Here is a 26,483-nt window from a genome sequence, read left to right on the forward strand (position 1 = left end):
TTCCTGTGTCTGCTGTTCCTTTGTGTCTTCTGTTCCTCTGTATCTTTTGTTCCTCTGTACCTTCTGTTCCTTTTTGTTTTCTCTTCCTGTGTGCCTTCAGTTTCTTTGTGTCTTCTGTTCCTGTGTCTTCTGTTCCTTTGTGCCTTCTGTTCCTGTGTGCCTTCTGTTCCTGTGTCTTCTGTTCCTTTGTGTCTTCTCTTCCTGTGTGTCTTCAGTTCCTTTGTGCCTTCTGTTCCTGTGTGCCTTCAGTTCCTGTGTACCTTCTGTTCCTCTGTGTCTTCTGTTCCTGCGTGCCTTCTTTTGCTTTGTGTCTTCTGTTCCTCTGTATCTTTTGTTCCTCTGTACCTTCTGTTCCATTTTGTTTTCTCTTCCTGTGTGCCTTCAGTTTCTTTGTGTCTTCTGTTCCTGTGTCTTCTGTTCCTGGGTCTTCTGTTCCTTTGTGTCTTCTGTTCGTCTGTGCCTTCTGTCCCTCTGTATCTTCTGTTCCTGGGTGCCTTCAGTTCCTTTGTGCCTTCTGTTCCTGTGTCTTCTGTTCCTCTCTGCCTTCTGTTCATTTGTGTCTTCTCTTCCTCTGTGCCTTCAGTTTCTTTGTCCCTTCTGTTCCTGTCTTCTTTGTGGCTTCTTTTCCTGTGTATCTTCTGTTTCTTTGTGTCTTCTCTTCCTGTGTGCCTTCTGTTCCTGTGTGCCTTTGGTTCCTTTGTGCCCTCTGTTCCTGTGCCTTCTGTTCCTGTGCCTTCTGTTTCTCTGTGTCTTCTGTTTCTTTGTGTCTTCTGTTCCTGTGCCTTCTGTTCCTGTGTGCCTTCTGTTCCTCTGTGCCTTCTGTTCCTGTGTGCCTTCGGTTCCTCTGTGCCTTCTGTTCCTGTGTGCCTTCGGTTCCTGTGTGCCTTCTGTTCCTGTGTGCCTTCTGTTCCTGTGTCTTCTGTTCCTGTGTACCTTCTGTTCCTCTGTGTCTTCTGTTCCTGTGTGCCTTCTGTTCCTGTGTCTTCTGTTCCTTTGTGTCTTCTCTTCCTGTTTGCCCTCAGTTCCTTTGTGCCTTCTGTTCCTGTGTGCCTTCAGTTCCTGTGTACCTTCTGTTCCTCTGTGTCTTCTGTTCCTTTGTGTCTTCTCTTCCTGTGTACCTTCTGTTCCTCTGTGTCTTCTGTTCCTGTGTGCCTTCTTTTGCTTTGTGTCTTCTGTTTCTCTGTACCTTCTGTTCCATTTCGTTTTCTCTTCCTGTGTGCCTTCAGTTTCTTTGTGTCTTCTGTTCCTGTGTCTTCTGTTCCTGGGTCTTCTGTTCCTTTGTGTCTTCTGTTCCTTTGTGCCTTCTATTCCTGTGTGTTCTGTTCCTGTGCCTTCTGTTCCTGTGTGCCTTCAGTTCCTGTGTACCTTATTCTCTTCCTCTGTGTCTTCTGTTCCTTTGTGCTTGAATCTTTTTCTTTGTGCCTTCTGCTCCTTTTTGTTTTCTGTTCCTCTGTGCCTTCTGTTCCTTTTTGTTTTCTGTTCCTGTGCCTTCTGTTCCTTTTTGTTTTCTGTTCCTGTGCCTTCAGTTCCGTTGTACCTTCTGTTCCTCTGTGCATTCAGTTCCTTTGTGCTTTCTGTCCCTCTGTATCTTCTGTTCCTGTGTGCCTTCTGTTCCTCTGTGCCTTCTGTCCCTCTGTATCTTCTGTTCCTGTGTGCCTTCTGTTCCTCTGTGCCTTCTGTTCCTCTGTATCTTCTGTTCCTCTGTGCCTTCTGTTCCTCTGTATCTTCTGTTCCTGTGTGCCTTCTGTTCCTCTGTGCCTTCTGTCCCTCTGTATCTTCTGTTCCTTTGTGCCTTCTGTTCCTCTGTGCCTTCTGTTCCTCTGTATCTTCTGTTCCTGTGTGCCTTCAGTTCCTTTGTGTCCTTTGTGCCTTCTGTTCCTCTGTGCCTTCTGTCCCTCTGTATCTTCTGTTCCTTTGTGCCTTCTGTTCCTCTGTGCCTTCTGTTCCTCTGTATCTTCTGTTCCTCTGTACCTTCAGTTCCTTTGTGTCCTTTGTGCCTTCTGTTCCTCTGTGCCTTCAGTTCCTTTGTGCCTTCTGTTCCTCTGTGTCTTATTTTCCTGTGTGCCTTCAGTTCCTTTGTGCCTTCTGTTCCTCTGTGCCTTCTTTCTTCTGTTCCTGTGTGCCTTCTGTTCCTGTGCCTTCTGTTCCTCTCTGCCTTCTGTTCATTTGTATCTTCTCTTCCTCTGTGCCTTCAGTTTCTTTGTCCCTTCTGTTCCTGTCTTCTTTGTGGCTTCTTTTCCTGTGTATCTTCTGTTTCTTTGTGTCTTCTGTTCCTGTGTACCTTCTGTTCCTGTGTCTTCTGTTCCTTTGTGTCTTCTCTTCCTGCGTGCCTTCAGTTCCTTTGTGCCTTCTGTTCCTGTGTACCTTCTGTTCCTTTGTGTCTTGTCTTCCTGTGTGCCTTCAGTTCCTGTGTACCTTCTGTTCCTCTGTTTCTTCTGTTCCTTTGTGTCTTCTGTTCCTGTGTGCCTTCAGTTCCTTTGTACCTTCTGTTCCTGTGTGGCTTCAGTTCCTGTGTACCTTCTGTTCCTTTGTGTCTTCTGTTCCTGTGTGCCTTCTGTTCCTGTGTCTTCTGTTCTTTTGTGTCTTCTCTTCCTGTGTGTCTTCAGTTCCTTTGTGCCTTCTGTACCTGTGTGCCTTCAGTTCCTGTGTACCTTCTGTTCCTGTGCATTCTGTTCCTTTGTGCCTTCTGTTCCTTTGTGTCTTTTGTTCCTGTGTCTTCTGTTCCTCTGTGCCTTCAGTTCCTTTTTGCCTTCTGTTCCTTTGTACTTTCTGTTCCTTTTTGTTTTCTGTTCCTGTGTGCCTTCAGTTTCTTTGTGCCTTCTTTTCCTGTGCCTTCTGTTTGTGTGTGCCTTCTGTTCCTGTGCCTTCTGTTCCTCTGTGTCTTCTGTTCCTGTCTGCCTTCTTTCCCTGTGCCTTCTGTTCCTGTGTGTCTTATGTTCCTGTGTGCCTTCTGCTTCTGTGTACCTTCTGTTCCTGTGCCTTCTGTTCCTTTGTCTTCAGTTCCTGTGTGCCTTCTGTTCCTTTGTGTCTCTTTTCCTGTACCTTCTTTTCCTGTGTCTTCTGTTCCTTTGTGCCTTCTGTTCCTGTGTACCTTGTGTTCCTGTGTGCCTTCTGTTTCTCTGTTTCTTCTGTTAACCTCTATGTCTTCTGTTCCTATGTCCCTTCCCTGTGCCCATTGTTTGTATGTGCAGGTCTTCTCTCCTTCCTTTCCTTCTGTTCCCCTGTGTACACGATTATACTTATTGTTCTCTTCCTTTGTGTTCACTGTTAGTCTGTGCCTTGTTTTTCTTTGTCCACTTTTCCCCTGTGCCCATTTCCTCTATGCGTACTCTTCCAGTGTGCACATGTCTCCTCTGTACCCTCCCTCTTTGAGCTCTCTGTTTTTGCATGTTCAGTGTTCCTCTGTGCACTCTGTTCCTTAGTGCCCACTATTTACCTGTATCCTTCTTTTACTCTGTGCCCACTGTTTCTGTCTATCCTCTTCCTCTGTACCCATCCTTGTTCTGTTCCTTTCTATTTCTGTGTTCCCACTGTTTTTGTGTGCATGCCCAGTATTCCCTCCTTCCTTTTGTTTCCACTTTACTTTTTTTCGTCCATTTCCACTGTTTATTTTGTAGACTTCAACCTGACAGTATAATTAAAAGAATGCCACAAAGGAAAGAGAGAATTCCCTACAAAAAGTCTCTAGCAACTTCCAAGGACCAAGTGCCTAGTAAGTTCTCACTCAAAGAACGTTTTCTGGGTGTACAGTAAGCTTGTCAAAGGTTTTGAAATTCAAAGCCAGGAAATGGAACTGGAGTCTGTCCCAGTAGAAACTGAGATAAATTGAGGATGTAAATGAAGTCCATATGAACTGCACGACACAGTGGACTGCCACACTCCCCGTAAACAACAAAGCAGTTAGCAGTGGAGTTCAAATTAAGCTTGACAGTGGTGCTGAAATCACAGTGATCTCATATGATACCTTCTTTAATTTGGAATCTCAGACAAAGCTGAAATCCACTAACAAAGTACAGGGGTTCCATCAGGCATAAAATGGACTGTAAGGGAGTGTTCACAGTTCACCTTACCAACAATCTCAACTCCTTGAAAGAAAACATCTATGTAGTGGTGTCGAGGCTAACACAACCACGCCTTGGTAGAGATGCAGCACAGACCCCTGAATCTCATAAGCAGAATGTGTAAACTAATCAGTGATGACTACAAAGCACAAGTAATACATGATTACCCAAACCTGTTCACAGGCCTTGGAAAGATGGAGCAAGGAGACCAGAGTTGGAGACAAGTGGTGTTCATCTCCAGAGCACTGACTGCCATTGAATGTGGATATGCGCAAATTGAGAAACACTGAGGCCCTTGTGTTTACCTGGGTGTATGAGTGGTGTATTATTAAATAGTGGGTAAATCCATCATCGCAGAAACGGATTACAAGCCAATAGTTTTACTCCTCACTAAGCATAAATTGGATGATGCTCCCCCAAGATTACAGCGTCATAGAATGCAACTCCTGCGATTCCACTTGATAGCAGTGAACCATGTTCCTGGGAAGAAACTGTACATTGCAGATGCACTGCCCAGAATGCAACGTAGAAACCCTGACAAGACAAGTATGATTCCTGAAGCAGAAATGAATATTTATGTTGATAGCATAGCTGACTCTCTACCTGTGTCAGATGCTAAGCTGATTGAAATCAGAGAATCACAGGACTATCAAAGACCCTGTATGGAAGAAATATAGAGTTGCTGTAGAGAAGGCTGATGACAAAAGTTCCCCTTCACATTGATGCGTAAAGCCTTATAATGCATGGTTAGAGAGAGGATCGGAGAGCTCAGCATAGTCCATGGAGTATTGTTGAAGTTGTCAAGAATCATTGTCCCATCATGTATGAAGTTGCAAGTCCGTGGGAAGATTCGTGAGGGGCTTCAAGGGATAACCAAGTGTAGAGAACCTGCCAGTGGTGGTGGTGGCCAGGTCTCAGTCAACAAGTACAAGACATGGTAGACATATTATTACAAGCTGAGCCAAATACTGGTAGTCAAGCATGTGGAACCGCTTATTCCAACACCCTCTCCAGCATATCCATGGCTAACAGTCACAGCTGATTTGTTTGAGCTTGGCAACCAACATAGCTGTCAAATAGTTGCAGACTACTTCTCTTGCTTTGTGGAGGTATAATACAGAAAACAACCAAATCTTCAGAAGTGTCCACAGTGCTGATCGAAAGTAATCTTTACAAGACATGGAATTCGAGAGGAGCTCAGAAGCGACAAAATGGGCCCCAATCTGCCCCAGCAGAATTTACCCCTTTCTCAAAAGTGTGGGACTTCCAAGTGCACAATGAGTAACCCCCATTTCCCTAACAAAATGTAGAACAAGCAATGAAAACCACCAAATCACTCAAGAAGGAAAAAGAGAGTGTTGGCATATACAGATCCAACCACTAACATGTGGATGATGACCCGTCATTTGAAGACAACACTTAGAAAACCTTGCTAGAATTCGCTTGAAACTCAAGCACACGCTTACCTGCCTCACCACATACCAAGAGGGATGATGTGCTGTCCTTTCTGAGTAACTCATTCTTGGAGAAGTTCATTTGCTGAGACACGGGCCTTCGTTGAAAACAGTGCTGGATTCAAATCAGGCTCCATTTTTGCTGCGGACAAGCCATGTCACTGGAATGTCATGACAAATGACAGTCAAACCTAGGTACAAGTACTAACAGTTGCCTGACAGGAAATCCATGTGAGACGTTTGGCTTGCAACAAAGTACACTCACCCCCTCCTGGGTAAGTGCAGTTTTGTACCAGCCAGCTGTGCATGGCGTAACGGCTGAATAATTTTTAAATATTTATTATTTAATTAATATTTTAATACTTATTATTTTATATTTATTATTTTTAATGTTTATTTTTTTAATATTAATTATTATTTTTTTTATATGAATTGACTTTAGTAAATAAAAAAGTCAATTCATATTCTCAAGAAACGTTTCTTGCCATTATGCTAAGTACAGGTGGCTGGTACAAAACTGCACTTACCCAGGAGGGGGTGTGTGTACTTTGTTGCGAGCCAAACGTTTCACATGGATTTCCTGTCAGGCAACTGTTAGTACTTGTACCTAGGTTTGACTGTGATTTGTCATGACATTCCAGTGACATGGCTTGTCCACAGCAAAAGTGGAGCCCGATTTGAATTCAGCACTGCTTTCAACGAAGGCCCGTGTCTCAATAAATGAACTTCCGCGAGAATGAGTTGCTCAGGAAGGACCGCACATCATCCTTCTTGGTATATGGTGAGACAGGTAAGCATGTGCTTGAGTTTCGAACAAATTTTAGCAAGGTTTTCAAAGTGCTCTCCTCAAGTGATGGATCAAACTGGTCTTCAAGTTTTCCAACCTTCTCATTTACATAGTATAGTGCTGCATGTCTTCCAGCTGCCGAGAGATAGACTGCTCAAAACGGCTTTCAGAATTTGGAGAAGCCATGGAAATATAGCAAAATATACCAGGTGAGCTTCCTCAGACTTTACTTTAATTTTTGCAGGTCCTTGAGGGAATATCGTTGTTTAATCTTCGATCAAATTTTAATGCCATACAAACTCTTACATTACATGTACGCTTTGGCGACCTGTGATGCCACAGGAACAGTCACAAGCATGGCAGAAACACCAAGATCCTACAGAGAAAAGCACAGTGAGACAAAACCACTCACACATCACACCAATTCCTGGAAATGCTCAGTGCTACTGAACAAGAATGCAGAAACAAGCTGGTTACTCCTGTGAGGCCTCTCTCTTCACCTTGCATTTCTTCAAGGCCAAACAGGCTGATCAGACCTTCTCTTAATCTGAAACAGAGTCTTGGACTTGTCTGACTGAACTTTATTGTGTGTTTACACACACTGTCAAAGAATGTACATAAATCGTTTACCTTAAGATTTGAGCTTGGACTAATCTCATGTTGTTACTTAGTTTTCAAAAAGAGGAATTGTTGTGTTATTCAAGTTTAGACGTACCTTTTATGTGTTACACATCGCTAGTCTCTAGGCAAGCACACTCAGGTACAAGATGAGAGAATAAGACATGCCTTGTCCACTTGTTCTCAAGAGCCTTACATAACACTTCACTAGCCACTTTGTTCGTGTACCAATGCTGTTAATGTACTCCTACTTCCAACTACTCCAAATGTGACAAATTAACAAACTCTCCTTGTGGATTGAATGATGCCAAGTCAATGCTTTCTGGAGCCAAATATTCCCTTCCCATGTGTCCCATTTGAAAGTGATTGGGCATCAATACAGGCTTGTCATTTGTATCACCGCTTAATTACTTCAATGCTCTGGAATTCATCAAACTCTCCGCACTGGTGAAATCCATCTCCAGTTCTTACAACACTTCAGTAGTCAACAACTGACGATCTGCTTCACTATGGAAACTGAGACTAACAACACAATCCCCTTTCTTGACACGATGGCAACAAGAGATTTGGATGGCTACCTCTCTACCAGTGTTTACAGAAAGCCTACACACACTGACCAGTAGGGTCAGGGTTTAAGGGTAGGGTTTAAGAGGCTATTCACATAAGACTTCATCCTGACAACATCAACAGGGATAATGGAATTGAAATTCCAGAATCGTGGATGCCCACGATGAAACAACACAACAGCTGATTGGTACCAAGGTAGACTGCCGAGGGAACATTTTCTAGTCTGAATGACAAGGATTGAAAATCCTCCAATCAACAACAGCCTAAGAGAGGATTGAAATGCACCAAACAAAACTAACCAAGGTGCTATTTATACTGTTATGCAATCAGTTGACACCATTGCCTGATGAAGACCAGCAGTATATATAGGGGTCAAAACGTCGCGATCCACATCTATGTGACTCAATTGTGAGTCAAACTGTTACTGCTGGGCTTCGCGTTTCCCAGCTGGGTCCCCTGCGCAGACATTTAGTTTCGGGCATGCGCATAGGTGGCCTTTAATGTTTACCACGAGGGCCACCGAGTTTTTACCTCAATTTTAAGTTCACTAAGGTTTATTAGTTTTCACGGTTTGTACGGCAGTTAAGTTGACTTTTATGAAGGCCCATCGGTGTAACTGGAATTGCGAGTTTGTCTCACGGTGCCTCATGTCGAAATAAACGTTGAAATTTACGGCTGGTTTACATTCGCATCTACACAAACCATGATGACAAACACCTTTCATAGTATTGACTATTGGATACTTTTTTTGTCAGGTAAGGTCATCAGAATAGCAGAGTCTTGCATTTTGATCACAGGATACAATCAGTGTGAAGGTGAGAAAAGAGCTTTTCTTGGAAAGGACTTAACTGCATAGTAATGCTTTGATTTTGTTAATGTACATGTCATACTGTCCTTCTCCGGTATCTTGTTGAGTTGTCTCCAGTTCGCCCAGTATTAAGTTCTCCAGAAGAATGCTGTTCAGTTGTTGTTTTGAACTCCCTCTTGCTTACGTTGATTTCACCCACTTGATTCTGTTCTGGAATTTCTTCAACAACTTCTGGTCGGTGTGAGATCCACCTTCTTATATGGAATCCAGCCTTGTCCGAAAGCTCCACAATTTGCTTCCTCACCATCATATACTGTATAGCTTCTTGTACAATCTTGATGGACAGCATTTAAAGTCATCCAATGCTTCTGTTGGAAAAGGCTACAACTTGTCTTTGTGGTCATGTGCATGTTGCTGCCAAACTTGCTGATCACAGAACAGGCAATAGCATCCACCAAAAAATGAAACACTGGAACGTTCTTACATATCTGGCTGCTTCATTTGATCAAAGGTCTTGCCAAAGGAATCAATCTATGGAAGGGCCTATCTTAGGTCAGAATACCAGCTGATCATACTTTTGGCTGATGTCACCAGCAAGAGCTACTTAAACTCTTTCCTGAATCTCACCAGTATATCGGAGATTGAAAAGGAAAGTCATGGACTCATATTCCCTATGGCTCAAAGAAAGGTATCAAGAGATGTACTGGGCTGCGAACAAGGAAGTGAAACGCAGAACGAGAGCAGCTAAGGGGAAGTACATGGGAGAGGAAGCAGCCCCATGTAACAAACAAGGAACAGTGTTTAAGATTACCAAGATCATCCAAGGCAAATGTCATAGAGCCAACATGCTTGTTAAGGACAAGAACAGTACCTTACTGACATCACAGCGAGAACAAGAAATGCGCTGGGTGGAGCGATTTAGAGAGGTTTTGAATAGACCGCCACCAACTGTGGCACCAGACATCCAGGAAGCCGCAGTCAACCTCGATATCAACACTGATGTTCCAGCTAGACAGGAAATCGTCCAAGCCATAAATTCCATGAAGAATGGAAAAGTTCCTGGCCATGATAACTCAAATGCTGGACTGTTTAAAGCAGGCCCTGAGTTTGCTCCAACTAACCCCTTATTCACAAAGGTTTGGGAGCAGGAAGAAATTCCATCACATTGAACTAGAGGCCTAATAATAAAGATACCAAAGAAAGGGTCTTTAAGCAATATAAATATTGTAACATCTGGCGTGGCATTACCCTTTTTTCTGTGCCGAGTAAAATCTTCTGCAAAGTCATCATCTAGCGAATCACCAAGGCTGTTCATAACATCCTGGGGAATGAACATTTATAAGCTGGATTTTGCAAGGGGCACAAATGTTTGGATCAATTTTTTACCCCCACTAAGGGGGATTTAAGCTTTGAAGTTAAAATCAGTGTACACCAGGGATGTATCATGTCATCCGTGCTATTATATATTACTATTGATTGGATCCGTCATTGAACAGTGGAAGATCAACAAAGAGGCATAAGATGGACCCCTTTCTCTACACTCTAAGACCTTGACTTTGCGGATGATGTAGCCCTGCTGTCACACACTTAGCATGTTCAGCAACCATGTTGGCCTGCATGTTGTCAACCCTTCTTTAGGGCTCTGAATGCTGGCAAATGATCATGACTGAACATGACCTTTCAAAATCAGCACCCTTTCACACAACTAGACTTAGGAAGATTGTGGGAATCTTGTGGCCCCGGAAAATCTCTAATGATCAGCTCTTGAAGCAAACTAAGCAGGAGGATATTAGAGCTGTTATCACCAGAAGTAAGATGGAGATGGATCGGACATGTGTTTCGAAAGGAAAACACCAAGATGGCTAAAATTGCAAATTTATACGCTGGACACCTGAAGGCAAACGTAACAGAGGGCACCCAAAAGCAACATGGCACAGAACTGTGGAAAGGCAACTGAGGGAGCTCAATCATAGCTGGAGCACCATTGACAAACTGGCAAGAGATAGGTAGGGTTGCTGAGATTTGTTGCTGCCCTACATGTATGTGCTGCTTGTCTGACAATCCATCACAGTAATTTGGAACAACAGTGAACAATTAAATCAACTGCTTGTCTCACAATCCAACGCAGTAATTTGGAATAACAGTGAACAACTAAATTAGCTGCTTGTCTGACACTGTCTATCACAGTAATTTGGGCACTAAACAATTAAATCAGAGCTGCTTGTCTCACAATCCATTGCAGTAATTTGGAATAACAGTAAACAATTAAATCAGCTGCTTGTCTCACAATCCAATGCAGTAATTTAGAAAAACAGTAAACAATTAAATCAGCAGCTTGTTTGACAATCCATCACAGTAATTTGGAGTAACAATGAACAATTAAATTAGCTGCTTGTCTGACAGTCCATCACAGTTATTTGGAACAGTAAACAATTAAATCAGAGCTGCTTGTCTGAGAATCCATCGCAGTAATTTGGAATAACAGAGTGAACAATTATTAAATCAGCAGCTTGTCTCACCATCCATCGCAGTAATTTGGAATAACAGTACAATTAAATCAGCTGCTTGGCTGACAGTCCATTGCAGTAATTTGGAACAACATCAAACAATTAGATCAGTAGCTTAATTGCCTGACAGTCCATTGCAGTCGTACTTATCCTTCAAGTCCCTCAGGAGATTTCTTTTTTACTTGTTTGTGTAGCTAAGCACAAGTTTAACTGCAAAGTAAAAGCACAATACAGGTAAGAATAGAATCTGAAATAAGGAAATTGCATCGCTTACCTTCATATTTAATAAACATTTCCAAGCCACTGTGTATCTGATATATGTAGTATCTTCATGTGTAGTATCTTCTTCAGTATCTTCATTTGTAGTTGATGTCATCACATTTTGCTGCATAGGCTTAAGTGTTTACAAGTAAATTAATTTTGCTGAAAATAAGTTTTTTAGTTAGTACTGTTTAGAGATGACACTAACAACTATTTTTTGTTTCTTTTATTGTGAGTAAATGCATTGTAATTACAACAGTTCAATTGCACACACTTGACTATATTTTTTATTTACATATATTTTAGTCCCAAGTATGAAGATTTCCTGAAACAGAATTGTTAGTATTGATGCATTTTAGTTTTGTATCCTTGCAGAATAAATAGAATACACTGACAACTATTTTGTTTTGTTTTTATTGTGAGGAAATGCAACTTAGTTACAACAGTTTGATTGAGCAAACTTCTTCTCTTGGAATTTTTGTGCATATCCTGAAACAGAATTGTTAATTTAAGGTATTGTGATTAGTAGTTTTGTAAAAAAAAATAATTCTGATGACCCTGAAATGGAAGCATTTCTTTTGTTAGTATGAAATTGTTTAGTCAATGCTACAGTACCAGATTGTTTTAATATAAAGAGGCACTGACAGCATTGCAGTTTTAGAGTTTTATTCAACTTTATTCATAAGTTACAGAGCTTTTACAGTTAATTAATCTAAATGTATGACCTTGATAGGTCTGCCATGGCTGCGCTCCTAAGCAAAAGATTTAGCATCCAGTGAAACCAAGAGTGTTTCTGTGTCTGTAAAACTTGACACCTCAACTGAAACACTCAGGGTCCCCCAGACACAATTGGGTTTCGCCAACTGCTTGCTATAACAATGAATTATTCATTGTCAATACCAAGCTTTTGAATTGTATTCATTGTCAAATTTGGAATGAAGATGAAGCCGATGGTTTCCGAAAGCCGAACGTTGAATCACCGGAAAACAATCAAACTCCACATACCTGACACTGGGATGCTGTCACACTGTTATGCTTCTTCATGTCTCCTGTCTCCATGGAACCCAGGGCCCAGTTGTCCATTGAAGCAAAATATCTTGCTCTTTTAGAAAGCTGATTATTTTGGTCATTTTTAAGCTTCATGTAAAAAAAAGGCAAAGCTTTTTCGGAAAATCTTTGGTGATTACTTATAAATCAAAACTGCAATAAAAGTTCACACTTTGAACAACCAGGCCCCAGGCCCATCTCAACTTATGTATTACAACAAACTTATATGAAGCTGTTCCAACTAACATTGCAAAAACATTTTTAATTTATTACTTACATTTTGGTATTATGTGTTGTATCAATAGTGGCAGATGCTTTCTGACGATTTTGTTTACAACAGACAATAATTATTTGGAAATGTTTCATCTGACAGCTAGCCTGCTTTTAAAATTCTGATATGTTTGAGTGACAACAGACAAAATTTTTGCATATAACTGTTTATCTTACAACTTTTCATGACTGATAAATTTGATTGACAATATCAGATAATTTGAGTGACAACGGACAATTGGATAGATATTTTTTTATCTGACATCAGTGTTCTGATAATTTTGAATGGTATCAGAGAATAAGTGTTTTAATCACTTGCACAATAAATGATTATTGGATAAATACTTTGATACAATAATAATATTATCAATGGTAGTTGAAACAGCTCATTATGTTAACTATTTCCTCTACTCTGAACTAGGGTGTGTGCATTGTTTGTCCCTTTATTCCCAATATTACGTGCCTAGCTTAGTCCTTATCGAGTAGCTTCTTATCTGCCTGTAACCAGAATGACCATTAAACCTGGAAGGAGTTGCCAAAACTGGTCTCCTTCCAGAAGTTGAATGGACATAAGCTCCAGTTCCTAAATTAAATCTGAATATAAAGTTATAATATCTGGTTGAACCTTACGAAATGTCGCTTCACTTAATCCAGTGCTAACAAACTGTCAAGTGAAGTGTTGTATTTAGAAAACTTATGCGCAACTAAGCGGGAGAAAAACGTCCGTCCGTGATGAAGAGCCTCTGAAGAATAATCGAAGTGAAGCCACAGAGTGAAGACATCTTGATCTTGCAGAAGAGCCGAAAAAAATTGAAAAGTGAAAGAAAAGTCGAATAGCAAATCCGAATTCCAGTTGATGGCCGAACAACCTGCAAAGGAACCCAGATGGGAGCCTGAAGGGGTGAAAAGCCATCCCAACCCTTGGGGCCCAACTAACTAATCTAACTACAACTAAGTTAAGCCGAACAGCCAATCATCTGTGTATCGTGTGCATTGTAAGGTTCATCCAGAGCTCTTATTTACCCCCCTTTCCCACCCAGGTTTGACTGACCAGCTTCCATGGCGAGCTGATTTGCTGTTCCTGGTCTAGGGGATGAACTATTGCCAAGGAAATCGAAGACAACTGAAAATAAAAGAATAACATGTCATGAAATCTTCCCCAATGGTAGAGAAAATGGACATCGAAAATTTGAAAAACAATTCATTTTATACATTACAAAAATTTATTTTAAAACTATAAAAGTTGAAAATCTCCTGTATTTCTTAATAAAACCAGATTGAATTCCAAAGACCAAAATTTGCAAAGCAGCCTGTAAAACAACGCTCTTCTGTCAGTGTAATCTTAAAGTATAAATAAATAAATAAATAAGATCGTTTTAAGTTGTATTTAAAGGCACGAGGGCTTATTCTTTTCACTCCCCCCCCCCCCCCCCGCCAAGGTAAGGTTTTGTTTGATTGATTATTTATACGCCGTAAACATTTATCAGTAAATTACAAAATCCTACACCTTATACGTTCTAAGTCCATTTAGTAATTTCAAAAACAAAACTTAACGGTCAGGTTTTGAACTAAACGATGTTTCCATTAATTTAAATCAACATTCATTTAACATTTTTCCCGCCAAAACAACAAACAAAAATGTGACATGTTTGTAAATACGCGAAAATTCAGTTCCCGATACTTTGGCGTTTTCAAAAGAAACCTTTTTTACGTAGTTAAACAAAGAAAAAGTCGCAAACATTTAACACAAGCATTTTTTATTCCTAAAAAATGTAGTTTTATGCGAACCGTTTTTCCCGCGGAATCCCGCCACAAATTTTCTTTTCTGTTTTTCTTTTCAACAGGGAAAGATTTTGAAGGAAAATTCCCCGTATATCTCTTGACTACTTTGAAGCGATTTTTTTTCCTTTATTAAATTAATAGTTTAAAATGCAGCATTGTCTGCCTTTAATTCACAGTTTCACATTCCTTTGTAATACTGTTTACTGCAGAAATCTTCGCGCACGTACGCCAAAACAGTCATTTATGCAAAAAACAACTCGAAAAAGTCTTTACATTTTTTTTTGTTGAATTAATAAAAAAAAGAACTCGCTTTTGAAAAGCTTTACTAAAAGTTAGGAAGTAAAAGAACAATAATTACCTCTTCGTTTCATCCAGCTTGACAAAGAACCTCTGCTCAGTGTTTCATGGGCGCGTGTTTTCGCCGACATAAGTTGTTTTAATGTTGTTTAATTTTCTTGCTTTCACAGGAATTTTCTCCTGCAAAAGAAACGATAATTAAATTTCAGTTACGAGGAAGATAATTCATTCGAGACAATTTGCAAAAAAACAACAATTAATTACCAGAGACACGAATTTTTTGACAAGCGTGGTGTGCGACTTCGGCGTGGGCTGCAAAGTTAAGCTCAAATAACGTGTGAAAAAAAAACACTTACTTGTTTTTCTGCTCAGTGGCGGTTGGGCCGCCCCAAAGGAAGTCTTTTTCAAAGACGTACAGGACCAGCAGGTAAATTTATCCCCAAAAACTTTTTGTTTCTCTTCCTTCAAATACGTGGGCTTGTTTGTCTTCCTTCATGTCGCTGAATGAACTTTTTGGGGGAAGAAGGAGCCAACATTACTGATTCAACCCACGTGATTTTTTTGTCACGTGGTGTAAGATTCTGCTCTATGATTGGTCTATGGCATTGTCGCTGGGAGTTATTCGTGGGAAATGGAGCACCGCGGGTGATCATTTGGCGGGAAAGAGGCTGTTTACCGTTTCAAGAAAAATGGGGCACTTTGCAAGTTTTGCATTTTAATGGTCTTTAATAGCCAAAAATTTCGGTTTGTAATTCCGTAAACTCTCCGTGTCAATAGAATGGCTGTACTGTGTTTCATCAGCAGCTGATGGGCTCCTGTTTTCATCCATTTTCAGGCGAAAAGCCTTGCATTCAGTGAAGCTCAGCCGCAAACTAAACTTAGACTCTGGGGCTGTACTCTTGCGGTGTTTGGCAATGGCGATTGTAAGCCCCCTCCCACTATCATTACCCTAGAGTGTCCTTTTGCGGCCAACTCTTAGAAATGCTCCTCCAAATTCGTTTATCAACCCGGGCCCGGAGGTCAGGTAATTAAACCAAATATTATTTTAATTCTCCACCGACATAACACTATAGTTTAAGAAACTTTTAAATACTAACCCCCTTACAACGGTATCCTGTGGTTTTGCTTCAATGTCCTTTCCCTTCAACGTTAAAATTTTGGGTGAAAAGTTATGTTTATAGTTGTTACTGCATTTTCTCTGGATTCCAAATAGATCATAAAATAAGTGCATTTTCGGTATTCCTTTTTTCTTGTTCAGAAGGGAACGTCCAATAAATTCATCGTATCATTTGTCACTAGTTTGTAGAATCAATTCAACTGTTCCAAATCTTATCAACTCGTATAAAAATAATTCGGCCCTTCCCAGTAGACCCCATAAGTCCGCTTACTAAGAAATCGCTTTTGCGTTTTAGATCCGTGGAAAATGCATTAAAACCCTGTTTCCCATTTGTTTTCTCATTTTTTTTTTTTTTGGCATTCTTTCCATTCCAGAAAGAGTGAGTGTCTGGGAACGAGTTGTGAAAGTTGCTCGGTGTCTGCCCGGTTACAAAGCTGGACGTTCACTCGACGACTATGTGTGTGTAGTGATTGTTTTGAAAAAGTTTAATCTTGGCTTGTTTTAGAGAAATATATTGAAGAACAGTAGAGTTTGAAGATTTCTGAAATGGCAGACGCTGAAGATCAAAGCCGGCGAAATGAGCTGGAGGCCGAAATGTCACGGTAATGGAAGTTCATTCTTGTATAATTCAGCATAAGCTTAAGCGAGTGCATTTAAGGTTCATATTTTAAAAGCTTCACTATAACGCTTAATTTCGTGTGAAAGCTTGTGCTTTTTATTTCCTTTTGTCTCTCAGCTTTCGTGGTTGTTAATGTAGAAACAACTTGAACTTGTTATTCAGTTCATATAAGTATTAAGAAGCGAGATCAGACAAACTTGAAAATTGTAGCCAAATCTTTTTCATACAAGTTTTGATGAAAAGACCTCAGTGGCTAAATAGAGTCTGAAGTCAATTAACAAATCGATGGCAGTTTTCAATGGTCTATACTCTTTTATTAAAAGCTGGATCATTGTATAATGCAATTCCAGGGTTTTCATTGGCTAAGAGGCCATGGTATATATATATATCTTATTCGATGGTTTTACATATAATACGCGCGGATATTTTGCGAGTTGCGTAGTATTTTTCCGAGCCCCGAAGGGGCGAGGAAAAATACGAGCAATGAGCAAAATGTCCGCGAGTATTATATGTAAAACCATCGAATAAGAGATTTATTATTCCACTACAAAAAGATTTTGTTATTTTGGCTTCTCTGTTTTGGTAACAGTTTTCAAATGCACCCGGCATCAACTGTCCATCGGTATATGGCGCGTACGAATGATGTAAACAACACAGAAAGCCAGTTAAATGTCTTTAATTTGATTAGATAAAATGAAAAGATAAATGACAAGTGAAACTTGTTTTCGAGTCTGCATCGTTTCAAAAACTATTCTTCGTCCAGTCCGGACATTGTTGCTCCTTTTTTCTGCCTTTTCCGTCCGTATTCACTCTGTTGTAAACCGGTCAAACCGGGACACTACAGTGTATTACGGTCTCATATTTTGCGCGTTCTCTTGACCTTATTTGGTGAAATGACATAATAGTGGAATAATAAGAGCCATTATACCATGCCCAAGAAATAGGGACCATTAAAATGTCTTCTGATTGTTACTGCAAGGCGAAATTAGCACGACCTAGCAATATTTCCGGATTGTTTTTAATAAAACAATTATTCCACTCGCGTTTGTTGGATATGAGATGATTATAGCCAACTTGGCGCTATGCGCCTCGTTGGCTATCTATCATCTTTTAGTATAAATCTACTAGTGTTCTATCACGAATGCCGTTCTCTGATTGGCTACGCTACTCGCTATCTATTCTGTGATAGATAGTGAGTAGCGATTTTCAACAAAATGGCGCTCGCTTCTTCGCGTTTTCGAAGTGTCTGCGATGAGGAAATAGATAATTTACTTGTTTAGTTTTGAACGACTAGTAGATTTATACTAAAACAATTAGATTATTCGCTCTCGATTTCTATGCGTGATAGTTGATTCGGGCTTCGCCCTCATCAGCTATCACGCGATAGAAATCTCGAGCTCATAATCTAATTGCTAAATATCCCACGCGTGCTCGTGGAATAATTGTTAAATGGACCATAAAATGACGTCATAAAATGTTCAAACTCTAGTGGACTGCCAAGTTTTGAACATTTTATAGCATCATTTTATGGTCTATAAGAGTATAGACCATAGATGACTGCCGTCGAGTTGTTTTTTACAATAACATGGAAAAAGTAAAAGCGGAATTGGCTTTATTTTCCATTGAGAAAGCGCACGCGTTACATCTGACGTTATTTTTATTGTCTGTACTCTTATAGAAAATAGCTAAGAGCCAATTAGCATGCAAGAATTTTGACAGTTATTGTAAAACACAAGTTGGAAAGTTGTGTTGTTGTGCGAGTTCTTTTGGTCTTTATTACGATGTTATAAATTTTTAAAACAACATTTCTGCTTGGCCTGATGCATTGATTACGTATACATTGTCCAGTCACTATATTTATGCTTGCTGTTAATTTCTGTATCAACTCTGACCTAAGTTTTCTGCAGTTGGTGTAAACCTTGACCTATACATGCACACATGTGTATCTTGGCACATACAAGTAACTTTATTCGCATATTAAAATTGTAAACATGTTTCGACAGAAACTTCTGTCATCTTCAGTTTAAATTACAAAGCACAGAGTTGAATGTATAGTGTAAACCAAAATGCCAATTAACTATAAATGTTGTAGGTTAAAATGAATCCCAGGTTAAAATGATTTCAACCTAGGTTGATTTGTATTTTTCTTTGTTTCAGATGTAAATTACCCAACCTTAAACAAAGGAAAATACAAATCAACCTAGGTTGAAATCATTTTAACCTGGATTCATTTTAACCTACAACATAAACACTAAGGAAACATGACAATGTAAAGTATTACAGAGAAAGTTTTAAATTAACATGATAAAGTTGATGATTAAGTGTATGTTTTTCCCATTGAATATGAATGGCTTGCATGAAGTGCGGCAATTCTCAGAATTTTGTAAGTGTTGAAAAATGTGAGAGGAAGCCATTCATATTCACCACTCTTTTGGAAATAAATTGAAACACTCTTTCAAGTGCTTGATAATAGTTTCTTAAACCATTAATAGTTTGTAGAGAAACTCAAAGGAAAAGTTCACCAAATTTTATGATAATGAAGACCACATTTCCAACACAGTAGTGATTTCCTTTGTTTTCTCTTTATGTGTTTGAGAATATCAATTAGAAATTAGTCTTTATTGAGGAACAGTGTGCACATAAAATGGTCTGCTTAGTTATGTAGATAAAAGTATTATTTGCAAGCATTATTAACAGTGAGTTTGCTTTTCAGGTTTGAACAAGAAATAGCCGAACATCCCATCTCAAGACTAGTCATGCATTAATAACAGTGAGTTTGCCTTTCAGGTTTGAACAAGAAATAGCCGAACATCCCATCTCAAGACCAGTCATAGCAACAAATACATTTCGCATGGCTTCCAAAGCTATTGAAAATGCACCCAAACCCCTGCTATCTCAAGAACACCCTAGCAATCATTTTACCCCCAGACCACGGGCTGTCCAGCCACCTCCTCTGTTACAGCCTACCAACCTTGCACCTCAAAATATGAGACCACCACTAGTTCAAGGATCTTTAAATCAAGTACCACGACCCATGCAGATCCGTACACAGCATCCTATGCATGTCCCTCCAAATCAGTTAGCACCACCACCAATGCCACCCACTATGAACCTTCCTCCTGGGGTCCCTCCCATGGTACCTCAGATGGTACCTAATCAGGCACTACAAGTGGCTCCTGTTATGGGTCCTGGGGGTATACCTATGGTTCCAGTGCCCATGCCTGTGGCAGTACCTGGGATTCCTGTGGCAGGGACAGTTGCATCTTCCATGCCAATCATGACGGCCGAGGAGCAAAGAGAGTGGGAGTCGACATATTCACAAGCAGGAGCTGCTCCCGAGGGAAAGGAGAAGAAGAAAAAAGAAAAAAAGTTTGTAAGAGTTGCAGGGGACACAGTGTGGGAAGACAACTCATTAGCTGATTGGGATCAAGGTAAGGGCATGCTCTGATCATTAGAGCAGTTTCCAATTGAGTGTCATAAAGCCAAAACCAGAGTAATTACTCTGGCCAATTGCAACAGATGTAAACAACACAACGAGCCAGTCAGAATTTGAGGTAAATATATGTAACTGGCGCCAAGCACGGAAAAATGCATAACATGATTGGTTTTGGTTTGGATTCCCATTGGTTGAGAAAGTGGTGAGAGTTTTGTTAACCAATCACAGAGCAAAGTAATGCAAAACCAAAGCAAATGCAAAATTACTTTTGACACTCAATTAAAACCGCTCTATAAAGGGATAGAGGTATTGTGAATATTGTGTTGGACTTTTTGAGTGGAAGGTCATTGGCTTGATGGTGGGTTAGTGTCAACTGTTGTCTCAGGTAAATTTAGAAATAAACCTTTTCATGCGGCTGGTATATGTTGTGGTTCAAATTTATCCTTGGTTTGAATTTTATTTTCTATTGTTCTTGGGTATGTTAATGTACAACACAGGGTTCTTGTTAGGAGCTGGTAACCGGGTTTTTTTTTTACCGTATATTCAAGTAAATGTTACTGGCTATGTGAAAAAAGTTTCAGAAAAAAATCCATACCCACCCCATGGAAGGTCATTGGAAATTCCTAGAGGGAGGGGGATCTTGAAATCCAAAATTTTAGAAGCAAAGTATAAAGCTAAACTGGAATTTCCTGGGGTGAGGTTGGTGCAATACAAAAAAACCTTCCATGGTGGGAGTATGGATATTTTCTGGAATGGCACAATTTACGACCTCCTTTTACAAATCTTAACAAGAACCCTGAAGACGATGAGTTTGAAACAATGGAAAATAAAATTTATACAAGGATAAAATTATTGAACTAGAACATAATTTATACATGTAATGGAGGGCAAAACCTCAGGCTTAAGGATTGTCTGCAAAATGAACAGTTCAGTTTGATGGCATTTAATTTTCTGAGATAGTAGGAAGCCAAAAAGGGGGATATTTATTAACTGAATGGTATGGTGAAGGGCAACAATGATGACCCAACAATGGTTATGGAATGTCTGTGGGTAAAAATTACTTAATTTTAGTACACTGAGTTTGGATTAAAAAGAGAAATAACTGAAAAATTGTGCAACTTTCTTTCTCTGATTTGTTCTCATCGACAAAACTAATCATGATAGATATCAAGTGAGATGGGCATTTTGTAACAGAAATCCACTGAAAAAAGGCAAAGCCCAGAACATTTAGAAGTTAATTTTCATGTGTTTCACTAAAGCCTGGTTCTATGAGCACAAGCATAAGCTTGCAACGTTCCCACATGTGAAACAAGCACAAAAAAATACTTGGCGTATGCAAGTGCAGAAATGTTGGATGAGATCTGGAAAGTGATTCAAGATGGTCGAATCATCTTGCTTGTGCTTGTGTTTACCTCACGCCCATTCCCACTTGGAAATAAGCACAAGTACAAGGAATGGAAAAAGTTTCTTTTTCTTTCACTTGTGCTTATGCTTAACTCACGTTATTTCATGCCATTCCCACACAATTTTTCTTATGTTTATGCTTTTGCTTATCTCACAAGTAGGAACCGCGCTTAACTGTGCCACACAGCTAGCAAACAGTTCTCAGTAAATGTACATGTATGTTATCTGATAGCTGTCATCGATTGTGTACTAGGTGATGGGTTTCATCAATAGAGAGGAATATGTGGAAATTTGGCAAAGAGTTGTAAATGTCCATCCTTGTGGATATGGCTGTGCCATCAGGATCTTGCCTTTTTTAATTGTGCTAAAAAATTGAATGAGGCGAGTGCTCTCACCACTGCTTCATCCCTGCTCCCTGTTAATCTTGCCTGAAAATGCCTGTTTGGTATGAAATAATACTTGTCCTTTACTGTGTCACAAACCCTTGAGTATGTCATGTATTTTGAGAAGAAACGAGTTAGGAATGAATGCCTTGGTAAGAAAGAAGAAATATTTCCCTGCTCCATTTTAGGAACATCTTAAAATTAATGTGAGATTTATTTGCAACGTTCTTTGCTTTTTTTTTTCCAGATGACTTCAGAGTGTTTTGTGGTGATCTAGGCAATGAAGTTACCGACGAAATTCTCACAAGAACATTCTCAAAGTATCCTTCTTTTCAGAAAGCTAAAGTTGTTCGGGACAAAAAGTCAAACAAGAGCAAGGGCTATGGTTTTCTTAGTTTTAAAGATCCCAATGATTTTGTGAAAGCTATGAGAGAAATGAACGGTAAGTTTACGTCTTTATCCTGTAACTCAAGACACATTAAAAAAATTAAACCTTGATTATATCATAGGTGACAAATTACTCCTTAATTTTGGTGCAAAATTTCAGCGTTAATTGTATAATTTCACACATGGAATTAGAAAATTGCTATCAATGGCAACATTTCTTGATACAATAAACAAGATTGTGAGTGTACTTTGTCACCCATGATAAAGGTTAAGGTAATCAAATGCTATGCTTGTGAAAATATTGATAAGGAAATAATTTCACAAAATTTTTGACAAAACTTGCATGAAATAATTTCCTAATAATTATTTCACTTGTCCATTTGATTGTGCAGTTCCAGAAAAAATCCATACCCACCCCATGGAAGGTTATCAGAATTTCCTAGGGGGAGGGGGGTCTTAAAAGTCAAAATTTTAGAAGCAAAGTAAGAAGCTAAACTGGAATTTCCTGGGGGGAGGGCGGGTGCAAAACAAAAAACCTTGGGGAGTGGGGAGTTTCGGGAGTGTGGATATTATCTGGAACTGCGCATTACCCATACTAATCTGATAAGGGGATTTTAAAATTTCTAAAGAAACTGTGGTGCTTTGTTGGTAGGGGAGTGGAAAGGAACATTTTATTTTATCGACAGAGTTGCTAAGGTAATTAAGCCCCGTAACGAGATTCAAATGCTGACTTTTCGAACGTTAGCCTCTTGTCAGTCGAGAGCAAAATGACAAAAGGCTAACACTCGTAAGGTCAGCACTCGAATCTTTTTACAGTGGCAAAAATAATGACCTTTTCAACTCCGTTGATTGAACCAAACAATTTGTTTCCACTTCCCAGGCCCATGGTGTCAACATAACATAACATACATCATGTACTTTATTGACTTTCCCCAAGAGGCTTCTCAAAGACAATAAAAATAATCTAAAAAATGATACAATGTACAATGTAATAAAAACAGAATCAAAAAGATATAAAAACTATTCTCAAAAACTATTGTTGGGAATAGTAAGGCATCAATTATGTACTTAAGAATTACAGAGTTCTTTGCTGAGTTTACATTTAAGACGGTATTTAAAATACAGATCGGATTCAGAAAGTTTAAAGTGCACCTAACCCCAAAATGTTTTTTTCTCTTAAATAAATCTTTGCACCTGTTCGAAACATATTGCGCTATTTAGCGCCTTTTTTAACCAAATCTTGACTTTTTAAAGACTGTAAAAGTTACGAAATCTAGCCATCATCTGTCCCATGACCGAGCAGTAAGGGGCATGGGTCTATTCCTTACTTGACGTCACAAACTGATTTGCATTGTATTAAGTCTTTGTGAAAATGTATGCAAAGCAGTTTGTGACGTCAAGTAAGGAATAGACCCATGCCCCTTACTAGCTCGGTCATGGGACGAATGATGGCTAGATTTCGTAACTTTTACAGCCTATAAAAAGTCAAGATTTAGTCGAAAAAAGGTGCAAAAAGGATGAATGCGATTCGAACAGGTGCAAGGATTTATTAAAGCGAAAAAAAATATGGGGGTTAGGTGCACTTTAAGGGAGCAGTCTATGGAGTTTCATATATTTACAGTTCTGTAATAAAAAGTTCTCTGGCTGGTTGCAGTTTTGAAAATGGGAATGTTCAGTTTTTGAGAGTTCCTGGTATTACAGCCACTTATCTCTGCACGTGTGATGAACTTAGATGACAGGTATACGGGGGCACAGTTTGTTAATAAGCACTTAAAGGCCATTGTGACGCTATGATGATAAAGCTGGCTTGCCACAGGGAGCCAGTTGAGCTCCTTAACCCTTTAAGCCCTGCAAATAGTGACAAGCATGTAATTTCTCCCCACAATAACACAACCTGAGCAAGCATTCAGCTTATGAGAAGGAATAAAATGATCACCAAAGACAAAAGGTCTTGATGTCTTAACAAATTCTCCGCACTGGTTCCATAAGAAAAATAAGGAGAACAGTGACAAGAATATGCCTCCCTCTATTACTGACTCTTACTATTACGGAATTACGGACACTTTCGTAGTACAAACAAAACAATTTTATTGTTATGCGTTATGAAACTATACGTTATGGCAAGCACTCTGTTAGATATCTTGGGCCATTCTTATGGTCAAAACTTACCGACAATCAAAGAGATTCGCCCAGTTTACCTGTTCTTATGAACAAAATAAGAAAACTGAACCTCACTGACATTCTAATTAATAACAGCAATTGCTGTAATCTTTGTAGTCAATAGAACCATTTTAGTTTTTACATTTTAATTTTGTCTTGTACATAACCTACACAGGATCTCCCATATTCGTTAATTTTAATCACTTTCTTGTAAATATGTAACTTTTGCTAGTACGATATTTTATTAGTGTCCCCAATTAGTCTACCTAGGCTAAATACATCGACACTTTAATAAAGGTTTTACTTACTTACTTACTTACTCACTCACTCACTCACTCACTCACTCACTCTCTCACTCACTCACTCACTCACTCACTCACTCACTCACTCACTCACTCACTCACTCACTCACTCACTCACTCACTCACTCACTCACTCACTCACTCACTCACTCACTCACTCACTCACTCACTCACTCACTCACTCACTCACTCACTCACTCACTCACTCACTCACTCACTCACTCACTCACTCACTCACTCACTCACTCACTTACTTACTTACGTTATTGTTTTGACTCCTGATAGAGTGGACACTCTTAACTTCGCATGTAACATAAATTGCAGTCTGATGTCCGTCATTTGTCAAAACACACTTCAAAAGATTTCTGGAATGTTTATTTTCACACCAATCTCTGTAGTGGCTGAACAACAGACTCTGAGTTTTCACTTCAGCTTATGCCTTTTATTTATTTTATTTTTTCCAGGTAAATATGTTGGCAACAGACCCATCAAGCTGAGGAAAAGTAATTGGAGAGACCGAAATATAGAAATGGTCAAGAAGAAGCAGAAGGAAAAGAAACGATTGGGATACAGATAACAATATTACTATTTTGCACAAAGCTTTTAGGACATTTTTACATTGGACCTTGGTTATTTCTCCTCATATGGTGCTTCCCTTCAATAATTAGTGTACATATTGTTGTCCTGTGCCACGTATGATTGTATAGTTGTACATCAGACAGCTTTGAAAGTACAATATTATTTGCCTGCGGTATTCTGGCAAATCTATCGACAGTGGTGCTTCTAAAATAATGTTTAGAAGAACAATAACCATTCCACCTCAACTCTAAAAGTGGCTCATGCAGAAACCAGTCAAATTCTCAAATTTTACTTTAAGAAAAATTGTGAAGCAAACAGCAGTATAATAAACTAGTACTAAAGTGCTTTCATTTGAATGGTGACACTTAAACTGAAATTTTATAACCACTCTATACTGCTCAGTAGCTTTCATTTGAATAGTGACACTTTTTAGGATTTCATTTATGTACTGAAAAGTTAGAATCACATTTGTTACAGCATAATAAACAGCACCACAGGAAAGTACTGGTCAGTAGCTTTCATTTGGATGGTCACACTTTAGGATTTCATCCACAGACTCAAAAGTTAGAATCACATTTGTCACAGCATAATAAACAGCACCATAGGAAAGTACTGGTCAGTAGCTTTTGTTTGAATGGTCACACTTCAGGATTTCTTCCACAGACTCAAAAGTGAGAACCACCCTGTTTAGCATAATAAACAGCACCACAGGAAAGTACTGCTCAGTAGCTTACATTTGAATGGTCACACTTCAGCATTTCACCCACAGACTCAAAAGTGAGAACCACCCTGTATAGCATAATAAACAACACCACAGGAAAGTACTGGTCAGTAGCTTTCATTTGAATGGTCACACTTCATGATTTCTTCCAGAGACTCAACAGTTAAAAGCACATTGTATAACATAATGAATAGTACACCAAGAGTGTACTGCTCAGTAGCTTTCTTCTGAATGATCCCACTTTAGGATTTCATCCACAGACCCAAAAATTTGAATCACCTTGTACAGCAGTCACTAAAAAGTACCATAGGACTAAATAGTTCCAAGTCATTTCTTTTGATTGCCATGGGTTATTTAACAACAAATTGCATGAAATTTCACCTAATACTTAGCCGACAAGGCCATAGAACAAGTTGGCTAAAATTGGGATATTCTGCAAGATTGAACAGGATAATTATTGTTTTATTATTCAACACATTGATAACAAAGTGCAAGTTAATAATTATTGCGGAAAAGCTAGAGACGATCCTTATTTTGCCATTTTTCTCACCGACACATGAAATTACATATATTGCAGGAGATCTTTTGTTTATAGACAGCAAATATTGAGTGCACCAAGACCGTATTTGGGCAGTGTTGCAATGTGTTGAGTAGTAGGGGAATTTATTTTATTTTATTTTATTTTTTTTTTACTTTTCCCCAATGCAGCATACCTGTTATTAAGCCCACATATGACATATTTACACCCCAATCCCAAAATCCCATATTGTGATTTTTAAGTGTGGACTGTGTGGACTGTGTTTGAGCCATGTCTCAACTATCACAAGAAAATTTCTTGTAATCTTCTTCACACAGCGATTATATTGATCTGTTAGGAAGTGGTCAAAACGACTACCCACCAATCCCCCCCCAAAAA

General features: G+C 39.3%; 4 protein-coding genes and 3 long non-coding RNA genes across 7 annotated transcripts in view; 3 read left to right on the forward strand and 4 right to left on the reverse strand.

Moving 5' to 3' along the window:
- LOC146449336 (uncharacterized) overlaps positions 1–26,483 on the forward strand; it is a 102,856-nt gene that overhangs the window by 29,148 nt on the left and 47,225 nt on the right. The gene's annotated exons all lie outside the window — the stretch shown is intronic.
- LOC146449341 (uncharacterized) lies at positions 9–3,496 on the reverse strand. The gene is made up of 3 exons (XM_085101884.1): positions 3,465–3,496; positions 3,092–3,221; positions 9–686 (listed from the first exon to the last, which is right to left on the reverse strand). The coding sequence occupies exons 1-3, from the start codon at positions 3,494–3,496 to the stop codon at positions 246–248; spliced, it is 603 nt and encodes a 200-aa protein (XP_084958010.1). The 3' UTR covers positions 9–245.
- LOC146449342 (uncharacterized) lies at positions 692–2,668 on the reverse strand (the record flags this gene model as incomplete). Its single annotated transcript, XM_085101885.1, has 4 exons — positions 2,627–2,668; positions 1,623–2,158; positions 934–1,348; positions 692–901 (listed from the first exon to the last, which is right to left on the reverse strand). Coding segments are annotated over exons 1-4 (1,203 nt in total), but the record flags the coding sequence as incomplete, so codon positions are not given.
- Positions 3,418–11,460, forward strand: LOC146449343 (uncharacterized). Its single transcript, XR_014860566.1, has 2 exons — positions 3,418–3,712; positions 8,243–11,460. It is a non-coding gene; the product is annotated as an uncharacterized LOC146449343 (long non-coding RNA).
- On the reverse strand, positions 12,697–15,204 carry LOC146449344 (uncharacterized). The gene is made up of 3 exons (XR_014860671.1): positions 14,816–15,204; positions 14,521–14,639; positions 12,697–13,503 (listed from the first exon to the last, which is right to left on the reverse strand). It is a non-coding gene; the product is annotated as an uncharacterized LOC146449344 (long non-coding RNA).
- LOC146449345 (uncharacterized) lies at positions 15,998–26,073 on the forward strand. Its single transcript, XM_085101803.1, has 4 exons — positions 15,998–16,178; positions 18,983–19,626; positions 21,666–21,860; positions 24,732–26,073. Exons 1-4 carry the CDS (start codon positions 16,123–16,125, stop codon positions 24,842–24,844), a joined length of 1,008 nt encoding a protein of 335 aa, XP_084957929.1. The 5' UTR covers positions 15,998–16,122; the 3' UTR covers positions 24,845–26,073.
- Positions 17,276–26,483, reverse strand: part of LOC146449346 (bifunctional FAD diphosphatase/FAD synthase-like) — a 90,657-nt gene continuing 81,449 nt past the window's right edge. The window contains exon 3 of the mRNA XM_085101800.1: positions 17,276–17,680. The gene's annotated coding sequence lies outside the window, so the exon portion shown is untranslated. The remainder of the gene's footprint in view (positions 17,681–26,483) is intronic.

The sequence above is a fragment of the Pavona decussata genome, unplaced genomic scaffold, assembly GCF_977016875.1.
Source record: "Pavona decussata unplaced genomic scaffold, jaPavDecu1.1 SCAFFOLD_602, whole genome shotgun sequence".
NCBI lineage: Eukaryota > Metazoa > Cnidaria > Anthozoa > Scleractinia > Agariciidae > Pavona > Pavona decussata.